A 23,190-nucleotide genomic window follows, 5' to 3' on the forward strand; every position below is an offset into this window, starting at 1 on the left:
ACCTCGGACCGAACTACCAGTGTTCAGCGACTTTACCGCTCGGCCGCTGGTGGGCGGAGAAAATCTGGAAATTAAATATTTAGCCAAATGATATGAAGCAGTACCTATGTTGGAAACAATTGGTCGAAAAGGAATGTCGGTTTTGCGGACTTTTGGAAGAGCATAAAGTCTAGCGCAATTAGTAATAGATGGAATAAGTGATTTCTTCAACTGAGTTGGCAGAATGTGGGAAGATTTAATAGCACTTTTTACTTTCGTGAGGTCCGAAGTTGAAGGATCTTTAGGGATCGAGCAGTATGGGCCTTCATTTATCAATTTAGAGACTCCAGTAATATATGTGTGTTTGTCCATAACAACGATATGTCCGCCCTTATCAGCTTTAGAGATAATGATATTAGTATCAGAATGAATTTCACGTAAGATCTCATTTTCCTTTTTGCTAAGATTCGAACGTTAATTTTGTTGTTAAAATTAACGTTATGAGTAATTAGGTGGCGGATTGTATCCTTCTGCGTTTCCGAAATTTTGGAGAATTTAAAGGCTTTCTCTATAGAGGCGATGATTTGAGGAATTGAAGGTTTAGATGTCTTTGAAAAGTTGAAATTATATTTTAATACTTTTAACTGATCCTCCGAAAGATTCCTATTGGAGATATTAACGATGGGGTTAACGTTTACAGTGGGAAGATCAGCTAGATAGTTGAGACTATCCGACTGGTGTGTGAGTTTAAGGAATTTAGAAATAAGCACATTTTTATGCCGTTGACAAACGGTATCGGTTCTAGATAAGGATGTATGTTCAAATGAGGAAAAATTTTCAGTGGAATTAGCAATTTTTAAATGGAGGTAATATAATTCAAATTCAATTTTAGATAACCCTGTTAAGCAAAAAATGGCTTCTTTTTACTATTATGTATTCCGCGCGCTTAAAGTTTGTTCCTCTGAATCTTTGCTTACCAATGAACTTAATTATTTGAGAGCAGTTGCGATTAACCGTGGATTTTCTCCTGTGATTATTGATAAAGCTGTTAAAAAATTTTCAGATTCCCACCAAAGAAGACATTCCACTGTTAGAAATACTATTAATGACCTTCTCGTGCTTCCATTTTATCCTTCTGTTAGCTATAAAATTGCACGGATTCTCCAGAAATTCAATTTTCAAGTCGGTTTCTCCCCTATTAATAAAATTCACCCTTCGATTCTGAAAGATTGCGTTTCTGTCTTGAATTCTTGGGGAATTTATAGTATATCGTGTCAATGTGGTTTAAGATATATTGGCCAAACAAAAAGAGCGTTGAATTTTCGTATCAAGGAACATGAATCTTATGTCAGAAAAGGCGAAATTAACAATTCTTCAATAGCGTATCATAGTTGGACTTTAAACCATAATTTTGATTTTGGGTCTGAAAAAATTATCCAAAAGGCTTCTTTCCATAGGTGAATTGGATTTTCTTGAGACTTTTCACATTCACAAAGATTTATCAGGTTTAGTAAAGGATTTGAAGTCCAATCCAGTCCTTCCTAATGCCTTTAAAATTCTACTATCTTAATTCAGTTATTTTTGCCGATAGACGGCGTTACCTCCTCGCATTTGGTACTACCAGAGGGTATAAAATTCCGTTCAGTGGTTGCTTTCCATTATTTGAAGTTCAGATTTTGAGCGTAATGTGCATTTGCCCCTCGCTCCCTATTTTAACTTCGCTAATTTTTCTTGTCCTTTATGCTTGATCAGATAGCCTGGCTCAGTAAAAGTAGGCGGCCAGTGCAACTCTGATTAAAAATCTAATTATAACCACGTGCAGTGCTGATAAGAACCACGTGGTTCTGTGACTCCTTCTCCTTTATTTTATTATTTCTAAGTATTTCTTTCTTCTGATGAGGAGGGACCTTTAGCTGACCTCGAAATCGATTGAGTGTTTCATTATACCTACTCTAAATACAAGGTTGTTTTTACGATTTTGATGGTCACATTAGCGTGTTTCTCTTCTGGTCTAGTTCAATATGTCTAGAACAGAGTACGTGATATGTATGTTCAATATTTAATTTTGTATTTATGCTGTGCCATTTTTTCATACACAAAGTTCGTACTGTATCTGTACATGTTTATATCTTTTATTTATGGTACCTAATTTATATTAAGAATCACGAGTACCTCAGTGGCATGTTTCACGTAAACTTTAACTATCATGTTAACGTATATTGCCATAGATGTATATATGAATATGAGTGAGAGTATGTACACTTTTGTTTCGGCATATTTATGTATGTAAGTGTGTGTATATATCTGTATCTGAGTTGGTGTTTATATGTATATACGTATATTTTGATTGTAATCTTCTTCAAGTGCTTTGTATGCACATGTATATTTCTTTTTTGCATTTTATAAATGTCGTCTGCTGCCCAGGGCTGCGGCCTGGCAGCTAGTGGTTGATTCCCGCTGAGTTGGTAATCAATTCTGCATGGATATATCTATACCTGAGTCGGAAGCCAACTCAGTGGTTTACTCCCCTAATCTGGCGACAATGTTGGATGGTAATTTCTTGTGCTCCGAGAAAAGTGTATATATTTCGGTAATTATTGGGTTTTTTCTTGTGCAAGTATATTATTATGAAGATTTTGAAGCTCAGAAGTGAATATTTCTTACTCAGAATTCGATTACTAGCGGTATTTTTGAAGAAAAGGCAATACTTAAAGTTGAAGCATACGGAATGGCTTATTAGCATATTCTAAGTGAGTTTTTGCTTTTTTTCTCTTTGCATAGACTATGCATATTGAATTTGACTTTTAAATAATATTACTTACTTGTTTATTTATCTGCATACCAAATTTTAGGGAAGTATTGCTTGCATTTTTAGAGATATTTGAATTTTACTTTCCGAAGTGATGTTAGGGTTAACGTGGCGGATAATTGTTTACATTTGAAACTGCCGGGTTTTGCACTTCATGTTTTTGACTTTTAGCCCTATTTTAAAAATTATAAAAGTGCTTTATTGATTACTAGGAATAAGTAATAGATATTTTAGAGCACATTATTAGTAAGTTTTCCTGTTCGCCGGCTGATTTATTGGATTATGCGAAAAACTTTTATTTTTGAATGTTTTTTAGAGTTTTATATTGTAAGGATTTTAAAATGATTTTCTGCTTGTTTAATTTGGTTTAAAGATCATTGAGAATTATAGTAGCGCTTCTGAGAGTAAAAACATTTGCAAATAAGAATTTTTAAAGGTGGATTTCTATAAAAATTAGTTCTCACTGAGGGTAACAGGAAAATTACTTGAAATAATTAAATGGTGAGTAATTATAGATTTCACTTGTGTTAATAAGAAGATTTGTATTTGTTCTCTGTGTTTTGAGATCATGCTTTTTAAGGATTTGATGTTCATTGTTTTAATGTTTTAGATTTAACATTTATCTCCCTTTACCACAGTACTTATATATCATTGTATTTTGTAAATAGTACGATTTTATTAAAGAAAATGAGTGAAAGTGATGAGGAAATATTTAATATTGTTAAAGAAATGTATAAGATTATCGAAGAAATAACGACTAAACGTATACCAAGAGAATTAGTTGGGAGTCTCTGTGAACTGGTGGATGCTGTTTCTAAATGGGCCCGTAGGAATTCTTTGAGATTGTTGGAGATGGAAATGGTGAAAAATAATGAAGAAACATTTATTTGGAGTTTAAAGAAGAAATTAAAAAGATGATAGAAAATAAATTTAGTGGAAAGGTGAATGAAGAAAGTAAAAATGTTTCTTCTGTTGAATTAAAAGGAGGGAAAAGGAACAGGCAAATGAACTAGTTATTAAACCTGTGGTTGCTGACACTGACGTTTATGATGAGTTATGCAATCAGATACATCCCAATGATATAGGTAATAAGAACTTTAGTTCTTATAGAGGAAAGAATGGGGACATGGTTTTGAAATTAAAGAATCGATCGGATGTCTCTAAACTGGAAAATTCAATTCAGGGCCATGTACAGTTAAAAAATTTGGTTCGAACACATCGTAATAAATTCATTAGACCAAAGATTAATATATATAATGTTAGTGATATGGTTGAAGATGATGCCCTTGGTTCTAGAATAAAAGAGCATTGTGTTTGCGATAGTAATTGCGTGCGTTCTCTTTTTGGCATCAAAACAAGTGAATATGGTGTATCACAGAATTTAGGAAATTTCTCTTAAATGTCAAGAGGAAATTCTGAATTGCAATCCAGTACAGTTCGGTTGGAAAGCTGACGCAGCTAAGCCTTTTATTCAACCAAAGAGATGTATGAACTGTTTACGTATTAACTGTAAAGAAGCGGATAAAGTGCAGAATCGCCCACTTATTTGTTTGGCACTTTTTACAAGAGTAAGAAGAATTGGAATTTTGTCAATTTTCTTTGACTTTTTAAGTGAAAATAGGTCGATGTGTACATGAATAAAATAAAGGGAGTGCACAATGCCACTTTTGTGCAATTCTGGGATTTTTTTTAAGTGAAAATAGGTCGACGTGTACATGGATACCGAAGTATGTGCAGTTCTTATAAATGCGCTAAGCAGTGGGTGATTCTGCACTTTCCCCAAAGAGGCTTTTGAAAAATTTGATAGAGAGGTGGATTTTAATTATCATACTTTTTGGAGAGACTGTCAATCTCTCATAAAAGAGAGCATATTTATCAGAGAATTATCAAAGTATATCAGAGATCATTTAGATTTAGGTTTCTAGAATTTAAAGTACAGGGAGTTTTTATGTGAGTTTATTTTTACTTCCTTGTACGAAGTAATAAGGAAGTATTGTAATCGCGAAAAGTTTCAGGCAGAATATTTCAACGAAAATATCCATTTTTACCGCTATCGAATGCAATTTAACGATGTTTTTGCGTGATATCTGTACGTAAGGACAGAATAAAAGACTCGTTTCCTCCAAAAAAATTATAAAACTGCTTTAAAATTAATTCTGAAGAGAATTTTTCGTGGCGTCTGTACGAACGTATGTACGTACGTACGTATCTCGCATAACTCAAAGTCGAGTAGCCTCAGAACGTTGAAATTTTGTATATAGGACTGCTATAACATGTAGATGTGCACCTCGTATTTTGGTTGCAATCGGCCGCACCAAACGTATATAAATATATTTATATATATATATATATATCCACTCTGCTACCCGGCTCAGTGATCTCAGTTTCTTTACTCTTACATGTTTGTAAATTGTACATTTTTGCTTTAAAAATGATTGAATTATGTTGTTTTTATCTTCCGGTTAAGGTTTTTATGCCTTTAGTAAATCTTTATGCAATATTTTTAGAATTATCAACAATTTTAAAGTTGTTCAAGTGCCGCTAAGCCTTTTTTTTATGGCGGCCATTGATTGTTTACATTGGAAACAGCGGACTTGTTGCCAATCTAGAGAAACTTAGGTTGATCTTTACATTATGGTAACTTTATGGCGTTTTTTTGGCGAAAATTAGGCGACCAACTCTCCTACAGCAATCCTCTATTTTTTTTCCCCGCCGCCATTTTGTCTTCACGAAGTAAAGACATGTTTCTTTTCTTTTTATCTACGGAACACTTCTTCCAACAATCTACTAGCCGAATTACACTTATGCTAGAAATTTTATCTAACAAAACTGCTTAATCATGACAAATATTCACTGCAAAATTGGGAAAAAGTGCACAATACCATACTCCTTACGCGTTTTTCAAAATAACACATACACATAAACCATGTACACGCCGACTTATTTTTACTTAAAAAAACATCCCAGAATTGCACAAAAATGGCATTGCTCACACTCTTCACTATATCCATGTACACTGCTTTTTTCTCATAAATTAGAAAAATTTCACGAAAATACATGACAATTTTCTCAATCTTTAAACCCGGTAAAAAGAACATATATGAAATTACCTGATCGCGAAAAAGTATTTACCCTTTCCAAATATGAACATTTCCACATATAAAATAAATAAAATATCCAAAAACTTTTACCTCTAAATCATCTATTACATTATACACGTCACCAACGAATTGATACCGCAAGCATTACAAATACTTAGTATCAAAAATTTAAATTATTTCCATGCACGTTTACTTCAACTTAAACGTGTACCAAATTCCTACAAACATAAAATTCACAAAATAACTATCATTTAATTAAAATATCACTAAACCATGTACACGTCGACTTATTTTTACTTAAAAAAACATCCCAGAATTGCACAAAAATGGCATTGCTCACACTCTTCACTATATCCATGTACACTGCTTTTTTCTCATAAATTAGAAAAATTTCACGAAAATACATGACAATTTTCTCAATCTTTAAACCCGGTAAAAAGAACATATATGAAATTACCTGATCGCGAAAAAGTATTTACCCTTTCCAAATATGAACATTTGCACATATAAAATAAATAAAATATCCAAAAACGTTTACCTCTAAATCATCTATTACATTATACACGTCACCAACGAATTCATACCGCAACCATTACAAATACTTAGTGTCAGATATTTAAATTATTTCCATGCACGTTTACTTCAACTAAAACGTATACCAAATTCCTACAAACATAAAATTCACAAAATAACTATCATTTAATTAAAATATAATTAAATTCAAAACACTACTTAAAATAAAAATGAGCACATACATTAAATTAATACATACATAAATACCCATTTCGAATTCACTTTAGTTACGGCCATGGGATCCAAAAATTCACGAACACTGTTTCACACAACACAGAATAAAGCCAAATAGAAAATTTCCCGATTTTTCCCCGATTTTCCCCCTTTTCCGATTAAAGAACCGTAATTTGTCCATTAATATCACATGACATCCCATGATCTTTCATTTCCCTCACACAAAATAATACGTAATCGGAACTGAGTACTGCTCACATTATTACCAAAGTCCCAGGTAGTAACCTTTATCGCCTCCAAAATGTCGCCAAACTACCAGTTACCATATTGTAAAGATCAACCGAAACTTAGCTTCCCAACAACAAAGATAATGTCTTTATTTATTAATGCCAATTAAATCATGCTTAATTCTTTCTGGAATTTTTTCGAGGAAATAAGTGTTTAAGATTTACTTCGTAATTTTTAATATAGATATTTTGAGTTTTTATGTATTTTTTCCTTCTCACGAAGTGAGAACTGAATTAATTGAATGAGAAATACTCAATCGTCTGTGAAAAATTGTTTCTTTTTTGTTTTGTTTTCTTAATTTCTTTTATACATCATTCTAGCTTTATTATAGTATTTGAATAGAACATGTGGCAACGATTAGCTAATTCTATTCTTTAAATGATACAAATTTTGTGCATTATGAGTTATAATATGAACGAAATGTAATACTGTTAAGTGAACCTAGCGCCAGAGTGTCGCTATGGTAAACAAATATTAGAGTGAATTTTAAAGAATGCATTTAGTTTATTGTGGTTTACTCGCTGTCGGCGAAGTAGATTTAATTCAATCCAATAAGTTTAAATGAAATGCAAGAAAAATGCGTATAATTTAATATTCCGTACAAGGAAGTCATGTGGTGTACACATCAGATTTTTAATATATCGTCTTAAATTAGAGGAGGTTTTTATAGATTTTTGAAGCTTTTTGCTTTGATTTAAAAAATATTCTGTATTATTCAATAAAATATTTTTGCAATAGTCTTGAATATTTAATTAGCAAGAAGAAAGGCCTGTCCTCTGCTTTTTTGGTAAATCCAGGAACTTTTGGAATTTATTGAATTGTATTTCACTTTGTAAATATTGGTTTTAATTCAAGTTTTAATCAACTGCAGCTTCTATTGTCTATGTCTCTGTATTTAATTGACTTTATTTTACTTGCAATTGGTCTTCATGTAGATATGAGATTTTTAAGTATTAACGCAAATCATTGTTCAGCAGCAGGGTGCCAGCTCTCTGGAATAGATAATGTGATTGGCTATTTTCCAGATGTTATTCTGATCCAGGAACCGTATTATTTGAACCAGGAATTGGCTTGGGCTCCTATGAAATGGAGATAGGTGCACGCGAAGGGGGGTAGATCTGTAATAGTGACTGTAAATAAAGATATTAATTTTATTGCAGATTATGTGTCTGACACAATGATTGCTATTACTATAAATGACAGTACCAGCTCTTATGGCCTGATTTGTGTTTACTTCTCGCCATCGGAGAATTTGCATGGTTATCTTATAATTTTAGAGGAATATATAAAAAAATATGTATTGTTTTTAATATTTGGTGATTTTAATGCGAAATATTTTAATTGGGGGGCGAAAATGAATGATGATCGGGGTGTTTTAGTCAATTATTTTATTTTATCGGATAATTTGATTTTATTTAATAGATTTGATTCATTACCGACTTTCTTTTCTTCGGCGGGAGAAGGTTATACAGATTTGATAATTGGTTCTCCTGGAATTGATATCCATGCCTTCGAAATGGAAATTTTGGAGATCGAGAGTCTGAGTGATCATAGATATTTAGTTCTGAATAGTAAATAAGTCTATGATTCTGGGGAGACACAAATTAGGGTACTTTTCCGTTTCGTTGGCGCAAATATCGCCAATCAGACTCTGTTGGCGACAACATAACATACAGTATACATATAAAAAATGCTAACAAATGTTAGTTCTAAGAATTTTTGATTTTGAAGGCATAAACATTTTAATATGGTTTAAAATTTTGTAAAAAGCCAATAAATATAGAGAATAAATTTGTAAAAGGACATTAATTTAAGAATTTACTATGCTATCATGGTTCAACGGTTCGTATCACGTGACCCCAAGTGATCTCATCTCACGTAAACTACGCTACAAAAATATAATTCTCTCAGTAATTATCTACATTAATTTCACGTTAAATCTTAATTTGGAATACAAGTTTACGTGCAAGAATTATTTCAATTCGCACGAATAGCTTACTCAGAAATTATGTAAAACCGCAGTGCTTTACTTCGCTAGAGCATTCTTATTAGAATGGATGAATTTAACCTCGATTTTGCCTTTTCTATATTTTATTTTCGCCTTCGGGTGAGCGGTATGATTGCATCCTAATTGACGTAATTTCCGCGAATGGACTTGGGGCATAAAATTTAATTATCTTTGTAAATATTCTATGTAATTGTATTCCTGTATTGAAAGAAACAATCAATCTGGTAAGAAATGGCTGCGAAATGTTTTCAAAATGAGGCGTAAAAGGTTACCAGCGAAGATATTACGTTTGGCATCAGTTGTACCATTATTGGCGACTTTAATCGTTTGTGCCGGCAAAACGGAAAAGTACCCAAATTAGATACTCTAATAGCTCAAGAAGAGTTCAGAGCTTTTGTCGAAGGATTAAAAATGAAATTTTTCGACTGCATAGGAAGTTGACTTTGATTGATAATGATAAAGGTTTGAATGATTTGATAGACGAGTTAGAATGCATCATAAAAGAAAGAGCTGATAAATGTCTTAAAATTAAACGTAATGAATATGCTCTTGATGATTGGTGGACTGAAGATTTGGATACAAGTAAAAGAAGAGGTAGAGTATTGAGGAAGAGCTCTGAAATTATTAAAGAGATTTTGGATTTAGAGGAAAGTAGGATGATGGTTGGGAAGGTGAAGATATTGCGGATTTTAAATGGAGAGGAATTTTTGACTATGTGTAATGATGCCGATGGTGATTTTACAGAAGATGGAGTTGGGTCAGCAGTGAAAAGACTAAGAATAAAAATGCTCCGTGTATTGATAATATAACTTCTTTTATGTTAAATAGTTTGTTCCTAAAATTTACAAGATTTTATTTATTATTGTATAATGGATGTCTTAAATTACGTGTATTTCCGCGATCATAGAAAATGGGCAAGATTATTCTTATACCAAAAGAAAGTAAGAAATATCGTCCGATTTGTCTTTGTCTATTTGTCGAAAATCTTGGACATCTTGATCTCAAATAGATTGAATCACTTTGTTGTTAAGAGAAATCTGATGTCCGAGAATCAATTCGGATTTAAAACGGGCTTTTCTGCAGATGATGCTTTGTTTAAGCTCAGTACTTATAACAAAGAAAGAAGAATATATGATCATGTTTTTGTGGTATCCTTTGATATCCAAAGCATTTGACTCGGTTGACTGGCCCTCCCTCCTGCGTGTACTTTTGCAACTTGGAATTCCTCGTGATTGTTACTGTATGATTATAAACTACTTTCAGGACAGAACGAATGGTTTTGCAGTAAGATCTGATCTGGATAGCTATTGTTACTTTAAGATAAAAAACGGATGCCCACAAGGGTCGAGTAGCTCTCCGCTGCTCTGGAACCTGGTTATCAATTACTTATTACACAAGGAGTTACCTATTAATGCAAAATTTATATGTTATGATGATGATTTAATAGTTTTGATGGCTGAGTCCTCTCTCATTTCGGATATTATAGAAGAATGGCGTTTGAATAGAAAATTGAAATTAAATATCGCCAAAACTAAGGCTATGTTCTTCTCGCGGGAAGGTATACATGCTAGATATCCCAAGTTGCGTTATAAAGGTGAGAAGGTAAAGCTAGGAAAGAATCTAAAGTTTCTTGAAGTTATTTTTGATGATAAGTTATAGTTCAAGGATCATTTTGATATGGTCTATAAAAACTGATACTATTTTGCAATTTTATAAAAGATCCTTTTCTGGTGAGATTTTAGCCATTAAGAGTAAAACTATGAGACAGATTTACGAATTTCTTATTGCTCCTATTATAATGTACGGTGTTGGCGCTTGGGGTTCTAGGGCGGCGGACTTGCTGAGATTGAGGAATAAATTGAATTCTATCCAGAGAGGCTGGTTGCTGCAATCACAGGAACTTTCAGAACTGCTCTGAACTGCTTACGGAAATTGCTAATATACTTGCGGGCATTTTGCCCTTCTCGTTGTTCTATGAATTTTATTCTAAAAAGTTTTATTGAAATCGAATAATTGACTTTAAGATTGACTTTTATTCATATACAGATGATATTGTTTTTAATACTGCTTTTTATATTTTTAATTGTCATCTTTTACATCCAAGAGGAAGGATATCAATTACTTTTAATAGATGTATTGCTGTATTTAATGACATCTATGTCTATGCGGATGGCTCGGGGTTGTAGGGAAAAATTGGCTTGGCATTTTATCATGGACTAGAGATTGAACATGCGAAGTTTAAATTAGAAAACAAAATTCGGTGTATCAAAACGAACTGATTGCTATACAAAAAGCTTTAGAGTGGCTTGTAAGAAATTTGAATGAATCTCATGTGATTATAATACATTATGATTGTATGCCAGTTCTTCTAGCCTTCTCCAACCCCAAGCAATAAAACTTAAATATTCAAGTTATTAAAAAATTGGTTGTACAATTGGAGGAGAAACATCGATTACGTTTTAACTGGGTTAAAGCCCATATTGGTTATTTGGGCAATGAGAGGGTGGATGTCTTAGCAAAGGAGGCAACAACAAGTACTGATACTGAAATTATTAATTGTACCAAGACTCCAGGAGGAGATGTATTAATGTTATGAAGTGCGACATTGTTGATAATGAAGAATACAACGAGAAAACTCTGATAGAAACAATATATTTATGAAGACCTTTATTCCCAAGAGGAATATGAATATCGATAATGACATTCATTTGAACCAGTTAATTACAGGTCATGGGATTTCCCTTTCATTTAAAAAGATTTCATATTCAAGGTAGTGATTTATGTAGAGTGTGTACAAAGGTTGGAAACAATGTGTACTTTATTACGGAATGTGAATTAACCAGACATATTGATGGAGCGAATATGAATTTTATGAAAAATGGTATATTTAAAGCAAAACGAACAGTATATGAGATCATGAAGCTAATTAACAACAATAAAAAAGCCATTGGCATTGTATGATTTGTGTGTTTGAGTGGGTGTTTGTGGTGTTGTGTTCATTACTAATACTTTTTAAAGTTTTATTTAATTCTTAACATACCATTTTGATTAGTTGCGATTATTTTATGCTTTTCTGGTACTTTTCCGTTTTGCCGGCGCAGGTATTAAAGTCGCCAATAATGATACAACTGATGCCAAACGTAATATCCTCGCTGGAAACCTTTTACGCCTCATTTTGAAAACATTTCGCAGCCATTTCTTATCAGATTGACTGTTTCTTTCAATGTTGGCATGCAGTTGCATAGAATTTTTACCAAATAGTTTAATTTTATGCCATATGGCCATTCGCTATAATTAAGTCAATCAGGATGCTATCACACAGCTCACCCGAAGGCGAAAATATAGAAAAGTCAAAGTCAAGGGTTAAATTCATCCGTTCTAATGAGAATGCACCGCGGAGTAAAGCACTGCGGTTTTACATAATTTCTGTGTAAGCTATTCGTAAATACTGAAATAATTCTTGTATTTAAACTTGTATTCCAAATTAAGATTTAACTTGAAATTTACGTAGAGAATTATATTTTTGTAGCGTTAGTGAGATAAGATCACTTGGGGTCACGTGATATGAAAAGGCGAATCAGGATGTTGAAACATGAAAGCATAATAAATTCTTAAATTAATATCATTTTACAAATTTATTGTCTTTATTAATTGGATTTTTTACAAAATTTTAAACGATATTAAAATGTTTATGCCTTCAAAATAAAACATTCTTAGAACTAACATTTGTTAGCATTTTTTATGTGTATTCTGTATGTTGTCGCCAATAAAGTCTGCTTGGCGAGATTTGCGCCGTCGAAACGGAAAAGTACCGTTTTTCTTCTTTCCTTGTGGATTATGAAAAGAAACTTTATTCAGCAGCTATATTTTGAAATGCTGGCTGAATGTATATTTTGAAGTTCTTTTGTTGCTTTATATTAACTTTTTAGTTACTCGGACCCGAGGCCTGGTTTCCCGGTGCTTAGTTTTAATTTCTGCTTCTTAATTTTCTTTGTAGTTTAGTTGGGACATCGCTGGATCGTTGTTTGTCCTCGTTTGTGATTTTTGAACTGGCGTAGTCCGTATAAGGTCGGGCAAACTTTGTTTTGTAATGAGAACCTTGCTGCGCCCTAAGTTCACTGCCTGGGCGACCCAGTAATAATTTTAGAGAGTAATTAATTGCTCATCAAAATGGTACTCTACTCGGAACAAGCTCACTTTGAACATCGTCTTGAATACATTGTACTCACTTTCTGCTTCTAAGTGTAGCTAGCCTGCTGTTTCTCTTCTTTAAGGGGGCTCATTAAACCTCTTATGATCTTCGAATATTTGACTATTGGAAGAGTTAGGATATTTTATTTATTTTAAAAGCAATAACTTGAAACTTTTTACAGCTGACTACATAATATAGCTGCTTTGGAAACTAATAACCAGAGGTTTGTGTTGCCACAAATATTTTTGTGATTTAATCCGCTTTGTGACAAAATTTTTCGTCATGTTTCTACCTTGCGCGCATGATATTTTAAAAATGGCTAATGGTACACACTTGAAATTGGATGGAATTCTTTATACGGACACTATATTCTAAATGAATCCAAAATCTGATGAATATTTTAATATTAAAAAATTTATGCAGGAACACATTACAGATTGTTTTAATAAAATGCATTTCATATACTCAACTCCAAATAAAATCAATATTTAACATGAAATTCTTAGAAATTTTGGTTCACAGTAGTTTTCAAATGTCATAAAAACTATAAAATTATGCAACATAATGTTTTAGAAAGCGGATTAAATTATAAAAATATTTGTGACACCACAAACTTTCCGATTACTATTTCAGAATGCAGCTATATTATGTAGCCAGCTGTAAAAAGTTGGAAGTAACTGCTTTTAAAATAAATAAGTTATCCCAATTCTTGCAGCAGTCACATATTCAAAGATCTTATGGGTTTTAAGGTGTATGAATCCGCTTAAGCATCTACACTCAAGTCAAAATTTATCTTTACATGCACAGAAATAACGAAATACCGAGAAATATCCTATCGATGTAATTCATTTTTACCACGAACGTGTAAAAGACAGACCTAATTAGCATAATTCAATCAAAGATATTGAAACAGTTTTCTACATGCAATCAAGGCTGTACATCATCCGACAGTGAATCAAGCTCGTTGCGCAATGTGAATATTGAGTGAATTTCTGCAATAGAGCTTTTGATTTCAGTGTGTAAGGACTCAAAGCAGTTCAGTATGAATCCGGAATATCATTAGGAAGTGGTGAATCATCGCCGATTTATAAGCAGGAAAGAAAATCGTTTAAACTCGGAAATGTATAGATATTTCAAGGCAGACAATTTCTATGCGATGAAAGCAATTACAAAAATCCTAAAATTGCTGTAAAGAAGCCTAAACAAGGTCTTAAATGAGTAACAACTGTTTTTCAAGATCGATATCAGATAGTAACTTCACATTGTAATAGGATAACTGCTCGGCAGTTAAGTTCAGAGCGCTTGCTGCCGCCACTGGAACTTATGGAAAAGGCCCGTATGGTAGATAATCAAAAGTAATTCTTTTCATGTCTTCACATAGAAAAGAAAGATCGCTTTAACTGGTCCAAACAACATCAAAACCGTGATTGAACCGCAATGGACCAGGTTTTCTTTTGATGAGTCGATTTTTTAGTTTAAAATCGTTTTAACAACGTTATTGCCAGCACGAAAACATGTTGTGACATATGTATACAAGTCAGCGGAGATCCCATTACACATTACATTCATAAGCTCTTTTTTGATGTGGTATTTCATGTTCTGAGCTCTGTTTGTATCGTAATGTTACCATTTTTACTGCTTCAAGCTACACTATTATATCATATGCATTTTTTTTTTTTTTTTTTTTTTTTTTTCTGTTGTGTTTATGTGTTATGGTGCTGTCTGTCATTCCACAAAAATTCATAAAATTTTAATTCAGAGTTTGTGAGGAATCCGTGATTTCTGATGCATATAAAAGTAATTTTGGATATTAGTGTAGTACGCCATCAATGTTTCTAAAATATTATATATATATATATATACATGTGTGTGTATTAATCTGGCATTCATTAGTGATTCTTATAAACATAACTTCTGAAATAGTATTCATGCATTTTTATTAATTTAATATTTCATATGAACTGCGACATTGATGGCTATGTTTGTAATGAGGAACATCTGAAGTTTTGAACGTAATAAATTTCTCCAGAATAGAAAAGTACACATTTAAATACTCATTATCATGAGGTTTTTCTCTTCCTTATATTTATTAATTTTAAGCAATGTCGAAAACATATTTGGCGGAATCTCTATGCTTTGTGAAATGAAAGTAGTGAAAAATGTTTTTGAATTAAATAACTATTTTGATTTGCGAGATTGATAGCTATGTTTGTATTGAGGAACATCTGAAGTTTTGGACGTAATACATTCCTCCAGAATAGAAAAGTACACATTTGAATACTCATTATCATGAGGTTTTTCTCTTCCCTATATTTACTCACTTTAATTGGCATGTAAAGCAATGTTGCAAAACATACTTCGGGAATCTCTATGCTTTGTGAAATGAAAATAGTCAGAAATGCTTTTTGAATAATCAAGGGACAATTTTGATTTGCGACATTGATGGCTATATTCGTAATGAGGAAAATCTGAAGTTTTGGACGTAATGCATTCCTTCAGAATAGAAAAGTACAGATTTAAAATACTCATTATCATAAGGCTTATCTTCCTTATATTTAGTAATTTTAATTGTCATGTAAAGTAATATTGCAAAACATGCTTGATGAATGTCTATGTTTTGTGAAATGAAAATAGTCAAAAATGCTTTTTTAATAATGAAGGAACAATTTTGATTTGCGACATTGATAGCTATATTTGTAATGAGGAACATCTGAAGTTTTGGACGTAATACATTCCTCCAGAATAGAAAAGTACACATTTGAATACTCATTATCATGAGGTTTTCTCTTCCCTATATTTACTCACTTTAATTGGCATGTAAAGCAATGTTGCAAAACATACTTCGGGGATCTCTATGCTTTGTGAAATGAAAATAGTCAGAAATGCTTTTTGAATAATCAAGGAACAATTTTGATTTGCCACATTGATGGCTATATTCGTAATGAGGAATATCTGAAGTTTTGGACGTAATGCATTCCTTCAGAATAGAAAAGTACAGATTTAAAATACTCATTATCATAAGGCTTATCTTCCTTATATTTAGTAATTTTAATTGTCATGTAAAGTAATATTGCAAAACATGCTTGATGAATGTCTATGTTTTGTGAAATGAAAATAGTCAAAAATGCTTTTTTAATAATGAAGGAACAATTTTGATTTGCGACATTGATAGCTATATTTGTAATGAGGAACATCTGAAGTTTTGGACGTAATACATTCCTCCAGAATAGAAAAGTACACATTTGAATACTCATTATCATGAGGTTTTTCTCTTCCCTATATTTACTCACTTTAATTGGCATGTAAAGCAATGTTGCAAAACATACTTCGGGGATCTTTATGCTTTGTGAAATGAAAATAGTCAGAAATGCTTTTTGAATAATCAAGGAACAATTTTGATTTGCGACATTGATGGCTATATTCGTAATGAGGAAAATCTGAAGTTTTGGACGTAATACATTCCTCCAGAATAGAAAAGTACACATTTAAAGTACTCATTATCATGAGGTTTTTATCTAAAGCAATGTTGCAAAACATACCTGGGGATAGTTAAAGAACAATTTTGACTTGAGACATTGATGGCTATGTTTGTATTGAGAATCATCTGCAGGTGTATCGTAGTGTAGTGGCCAGCACGCTCGGCGGTCGAGAGGTCTGCGGTTCGAATCCCGAGAAGGGCATTGCTCATTTTTCTTCTCTCCTGCTTCCAAATAACGTAATGTCTCTGCAGAGGAATTCATGGTCTTTGTTAGAGTACTTTATTTCTGCAACCGCTTAATTTGATTTCATTTCCATTCATTACCCCCCCGGGGGTCGACGTAGAGAACTCTGCGAAGCTACTGGTTAGGATCTGTACCTAGGCAGTCTCGGCCACGGGGGTATAAAATTTATGAACTTGGTGGTTCTGAAGGCTCTGGGAAAAGTCACTTATTGGCCGGCCCCGGAGTCTGGCACGTCCTAGCGCGGCGTGGTTCTAGTAACCCGGGGGTCTCCCCCTGGGTCGCTGGGTAATGTCCCGCTGCGACGGGCTCGCCCAAGCGACTGGTAGGTGCACTAGACGACCGGTGCTGCCTCGGGTGCGTCCCAGGTGGTGAGCTGCTCTCCTGGAGGGTAATAGTGGAGGCTGAACCACCATGATGTGCCCGAAGTGGGAGTGGATCCGGAATGAGATTGAGTTCTCGATACGGGGAATGCCTTAAACTTCTTCTTCTTCTTCTTCTTTCCATTCATTATTCAGCTATCAGCAATAAATATTGTGAATTAATTTGTAATTCCTTCGGAAATTTCAAGTTACATTATTAACATCTTGCTTATTGATGGAGAACGTTAAGCTTCTATGTTTATAGAATTTGTATGGGGTTAAGTTACACATGTATATATATGCATATTTCCCATTGAGTTTCAAAAATGCACGAGTTATATAAAATGAAATAGTGAAATAATGGGTAAGGTTTAAATTAAAATAAGCGAATTCAAGTAATGCCTGTATAGTGGTACCTAAATGGAAGTTAGTTATGTAATATGTTTAATTTATAGTTCTTTACCATTTTACGACTGTTTAAAGTATATATACAGGGTGTTCAGCAAAGGAGATCCTGATTTCAAAATTAAAATTCTCGAAACAAAAAATCGGTAAAGGAATACAACAACTGGCATATTTATTATGAAATCTGTAAGAATGATATATAAAAGTTTATAATAAATAAATAATACGAATAATAGTTACAATACGGCGCTGTACGCTGGCGCTTGGTGGCTTTGGATTTTGAATGGAAACGTGTAAACTGTTTCTTAGTATTTCCTGCGTGCTGGAATGCTTCAAACAGACCTCTGCCGTAGTTCTCCGAAAGGTTAGGTTAGGTTAGGTTATTTAATTACGGCAAAGCCTCGAGGGCTATCTGCCTAAGGGTAGGGATGCCTTCGTGAAGGACTTTCTAAGGGAAACTGGGTCGTATAAGCGTTACACATGGGGAAAACCACGAAAACACCCATGCAGCCAGCCCGTTCGCGGGATTCGAACCTAGGACCGAACTACCAGTGTTCAGCGACTTTACCGCTCGGCCGCTGAATTCTCCGGAAGGATATCCTTGGATTTTCTGAATAATTCCAGAAAATGTTACAACATTTTCAAGAGTAACTACAGTTTGCCTGCCACCCAAACTCCCTATCAGATCATCCGCCACGCTGCCTTTCCTTTGGACATTTAGCGAAGAGCTTGTGAATGGTTTTCACACCGAGTCCTTTGGAAACATTCAGTCGTGTTTACGCCGCGTTGCCACAGGACTGTGATCTAACCTCTGGTATACCAGTGCCAAAAATGCACGTTCAATAGGTATAAATAATTTAAACCTCTTCTTTCCACACGCGAACCAACTTTCACGTTTCAATGCTGCAACTGATCGTTCTTACTCCAACTTCTTCAACTTTCGCTATATGTCGAGATTAGCACGAATAATTCATGCTGTGTTCCAGATGTGTTGTCTGTAAGAGGATGCTTCAGATATATTGAGTACAATACAGTTGGCCCAAAAGGACAGAATAGAAGACGGCGGGATTGCTCTTACGTCTTTTAGAGCACTATTTATTAAGTCTTACGTTCTGCGATTACAGCACCATCTGTTTCGAGATTTTGTAACTATTATTTAAAAACTTCTCTGCAACAATCTTACAGTTTTGACAATAAATATACCGCTTGTTGTATTCCTTTATATTGCTTTGTTTTCGAGATTTTTAGTTTTGAAATCAGGGACTCCTACAGAGTGTTACTTAAATTGAAATGGGTTTGGATTGTTTAATTTTTAGTTGTATAATCTTATAGTTGTGGAGAGAGCAAAATAAAAAACTAAGCTCTTGCATCATTAACTGAAATTCATTTCAAGTCAGATGATTCCAATACTCATTTTGTGGGAGTAAAGTTTCAATAAAAGGATTATAAATATATGAAATGTTATTTTTAAAAATACAAAATTTGAAAAGGATAAATATGAAAAATTCATTAACATTTCAGAAACGATTAAGAGAACACTTTATTTAACTTCACATAGAAATTTATCTGCTATTAAAATTAATTTAATACAGTTTATAAATTTCTCAGCTGTTAAACCTAAAATGCTCGTTAAAATACCTAAACGGTTATTGTAACTATGTATCTCTCGTTTTTCATTGGAAGAGATAACTATTTCAGATAAACATTCTACTTCCCACAAAGTTAAATTTATATCTCTATATAATTTATATCTACATAAAAATATATATCTCAACTTAAAACGTTCTGTTGAGATATATATTTGCCAGGCATTCATTTAGACATTTATTACTTAATGCTTGATCCATGTAAATATTAAGAAATACAAAATACTGAAAACGAAGCGCAAAAGTAAAACTGATTTAACTGAATCATAAAATAGTTCAAAAGATGAGGATTTTTAGAACTTATAAAATTTATTTTCAGGTTATCCCAATCTTTTTTACTGCTTAAAATGCTAGAAAATTAGCTGTATTTTTTAGCATGACATTAATTAAAATTTCATGTAATTTGAAAAAATCCTTAATTTGATTATTTTTTTTTTCTTTTTTTTCCCCTACTTCACAATAGATCTGAGCTATTTAACTCCTGTTAAGAGCAGTTGTTTAAAGTGCGGGACCTTAAGTATAAAGAATGCGTTTTAGTACAAAAAATCAAAATATAAAATGATAGAAAACTTTCAATTATGATACTTTATTTTACAATTATCGAAAATCTTCAAATGTTGGCTCTCTGAGACTGAACCGGAGAATGGGTGGGCCCCATCTTCTTATATTATGACAAAAGCGTAGACAAAATGCTTGCAGTAAAATGAATAAAGCTTGATTTCTTATTCTAAATAAAATAAAATTATTCATTAAAGCAATATGACTGATGTAATATAGTTTTGAATGTTGCTACGCTATGACAAATTTGTGTAGAAATTATGTTGCTATAAAGCTACGCGGAAGTGATGTTAAAGAATGTTGTTTCATAATCTTTACGCTGCTGGAAGTGTTTCCCTTTAGTTGTCGGTTGTGTACTGCTGTGTTTTCTCACATTCTGACAACAAATTCAGAAAATTCTTTTGGGCCCACCAGCGGCCGAGCGGTAACGTCGCTGAAAACTGGTAGTTCGGTCCGAGGTTCGAATCCAGCGAACGAGCCGGCTGCATGGGAGTTTTCGTGGCTTTCCTGAAGTGTAATGTGCATACGAGCCAGTTTCCCTTAGAAAGTCCTCCACGAAGGCATTCCTCCCTTAAGGCAGATATTGCTCTGCCGTAATCTAATAAAAACCAAACCAAACCAGAAAATTCTTTCAAATAATTTTGATGAAGTGCTATAAATGTTGCTTCCTTTATTTTTGTTCATACATGCGTAAAAAAATTTGCACGTGAGAGAATAAGTAATGGTAATTTGTTCTTAAAACGAAATGGCGAAGGAGCATTGCGAATGTAATTATTATTTTCTTCTTTATGTAAGATGCATCTAAAATTTAAAATAGTTTTCTACTTCTAAAAATGGCATAAAAATACATTTGATGTTAATATACATTTTCAGCCTAATTAAAAAAGCGAATATAAAATTTTGAAATCCGACCGATTTCAAAATTTCATAATCCAAATAACTTCCAAATAAAAATGTTATTTGCTGTGTTGTTGCTATGAATTCATGGATGATTACTCTGAAACTTATTACTGCCGAAATGTATTTGCCGAATTCCTTTTGATCTGAATTAAACCTTGATAATCAAAAGAATTAAAAATAATAATTGCAAGTATTCACTGGAAAAAAGTCTATTTAAACTTTGTAAATTTACAGCTAGTATAAGGAAATAACAACAAAACATTCAAAATCAATTCACATTTTTATTTTACATTTGTTCTTGGATGTTTCTTTATAAAACGGCATATTTTACATACAGTTTTCACAGTCATTATAGGACATACCTTGGAATAAATGTATAATGTATTATACACATTGTATTAGACATGTGTGTACATGTAATACATGTATTAAATAACAAGCTTCACATTGTATCATGATACGTTAGCATCAGCAAGCAAAAAATTATATTATTTATAAAATAATTCCAAAATGTTTTTTTATAAAGGATGCGTTATTATAAACGCAAAATACAAGATAAAATATAAATGTGAGCGTATAACAACATCAATTAACATTTCAAGCATATGCTGCTTATAAACAAACATTTCATATTCAGCAATATTCATATTTAAACGCCTAAAAAACAACACTCCGTTTTTCAGACATCTTACATATGAAAGTGATAACAAGCATCTGAGACGTTTACATAGAAACAATACTTCACCGAGTTTAGTATGTATTTTTAGTTAAGGTTTTTTTGATATTAAAATCTATAACGAAAGACTCAAGAAAATAAAAGTGGTTGATCTGAGGTGTACAAGGTTTTTTTTTTTTTTTTTTTCCCCTGACTGAAAACAAAATTACATATAGTACAGTATGCTTAGATTTGTAGCAAAAGTTACACTCCAAATTAATTGTTTAAAATTCAAAAACATTCATGAATTTGTTATTGCTAATTAAATACTGAAGCTATTAAAACTGCGTGGTGATCCTATATTAACGGATTTTAAAGAGTTCTTTTCGATAGATTCTTGATTCATTGTATAAAAGGGGAAAACATGGAGCGCAATGAGAACGAATTACAGATAAATAAGAGCTCCTGATTAATAAAGTTTGAAAGTTGATGCTTTTTATCAAAAATGCAATTATTTTCATTTTTGATCTATTTTATAATTTACATTATTATTGAAAAGGATTAGTTTCTTGCAAAATCTTGACCTGTTTTGGATGTAATATGTCAACACTTCTGTCAGCTTATTCTCTTATAAAGAACTTTTTTATAACAAATCATCATAAAAAAGGATCATATTTAATATTTAACAATAGTTATGTTTATGAAAAGAGCCATGTTAATAAGGCTTAATTAAAAATTATGAGTAAAATATGTTCTGAAAGGCTTAGGTCGTAACATTTGCGTTGCAACTGATCTTGTAGCTAAGTTTAGAAAACTGTTTTGCAAATTTAGGGAAAATATTTAAACATATAAAGGAATTTAAAAACTAATATAGATGCATATACTCAATATTATGTTTGTTAATGAGAGTTTTAATTGCAAACTTTGTAATAAAATTCGGAAAGAAAAGAAATTCGGAAAATGCTTTAAAAACTAGTTTCATAATGTAAATATATTAATAGATATTTTTTCTACCCATTTTTATGAACCACTTTCGTAAATCTATTCGGTTTTTAATTCTTACATTTTATGCATTGGATTACCATATAGATAATATATAAATAGTGATACCATATAGATAATATATAATAATATAAATAGTGATATGATTAATAATTTTATGCAAAATATAGGGATTTTTAACTGATGATATGTACAGGGAAAAGAATAGATTCAGGCACTTTTCTTCTGAAATATCTGGCGTTCACCGCAATGACAAACATCTTGTCGAGCACCCATGAAAACCGAGAATTCCAGTACCGATAAAGTACCTTCAATGCCATAACCAATTCCAAATGTAAGCTAACTTGACATTCCAAGCTAGAGGTAACCATGACAACCACGTTGTATGGGACGCTGAAGATAATTCGTGAAGGGCGTCTGTATAAAAGAGAAATATGAAATATTGTTAAAATGAAAGCATTTAAATAACTCATATAAAGCACAATAAATAGTGACTTATTCATAGAAATTTCACTTTTCCTGTAATTCTGTAGTCATAGTTATAATATTGCTGTGTACACTCAATTATCCGCTTTAATGCCGGGAAAGCAGTTCACGGATAACTGCAAAATACGGATAAGCTAAACTGTTAACCGTTAACCAGAGAACAGGGGCTCCATTACCTAGCTGACATGATGTCTGCCTTACACGGATTAAAGCCTCTGCCTCCAGAAGCTATTTATTATAACTAGGCAGAATAAGTTTACAGTGGCATACAAGGCCTTCAAGAACACAAGGACTTAAGTAACATAGTCATTAATAGACCCTAAAGAAAGCATG

The 23,190-nt window shown here is 32.7% G+C and overlaps 1 protein-coding gene across 5 annotated transcripts in view; it reads right to left on the bottom strand.

The window, feature by feature from the left end:
• Nucleotides 1-20,975: 20,975 nt before the first annotated feature.
• Nucleotides 20,976-23,190, bottom strand: part of LOC146996626 (uncharacterized) — an 88,241-nt gene continuing 86,026 nt past the window's right edge. For all 5 annotated transcript variants that reach the window (XM_085821322.1, XM_085821321.1, XM_085821324.1 and 2 more), the window contains one exon: nucleotides 20,976-22,788. In XM_085821322.1, the coding sequence (XP_085677448.1) occupies nucleotides 22,682-22,788 (107 nt within the window). In that variant the 3' untranslated portion in view covers nucleotides 20,976-22,681. The remainder of the gene's footprint in view (nucleotides 22,789-23,190) is intronic.

The sequence above is a fragment of the Stegodyphus dumicola genome, chromosome 7 (assembly GCF_044657685.1).
Source record: "Stegodyphus dumicola isolate Sdum_Otavi_A_Nest chromosome 7, ASM4465768v1".
Classification (NCBI taxonomy): Eukaryota; Metazoa; Arthropoda; class Arachnida; order Araneae; family Eresidae; genus Stegodyphus; species Stegodyphus dumicola.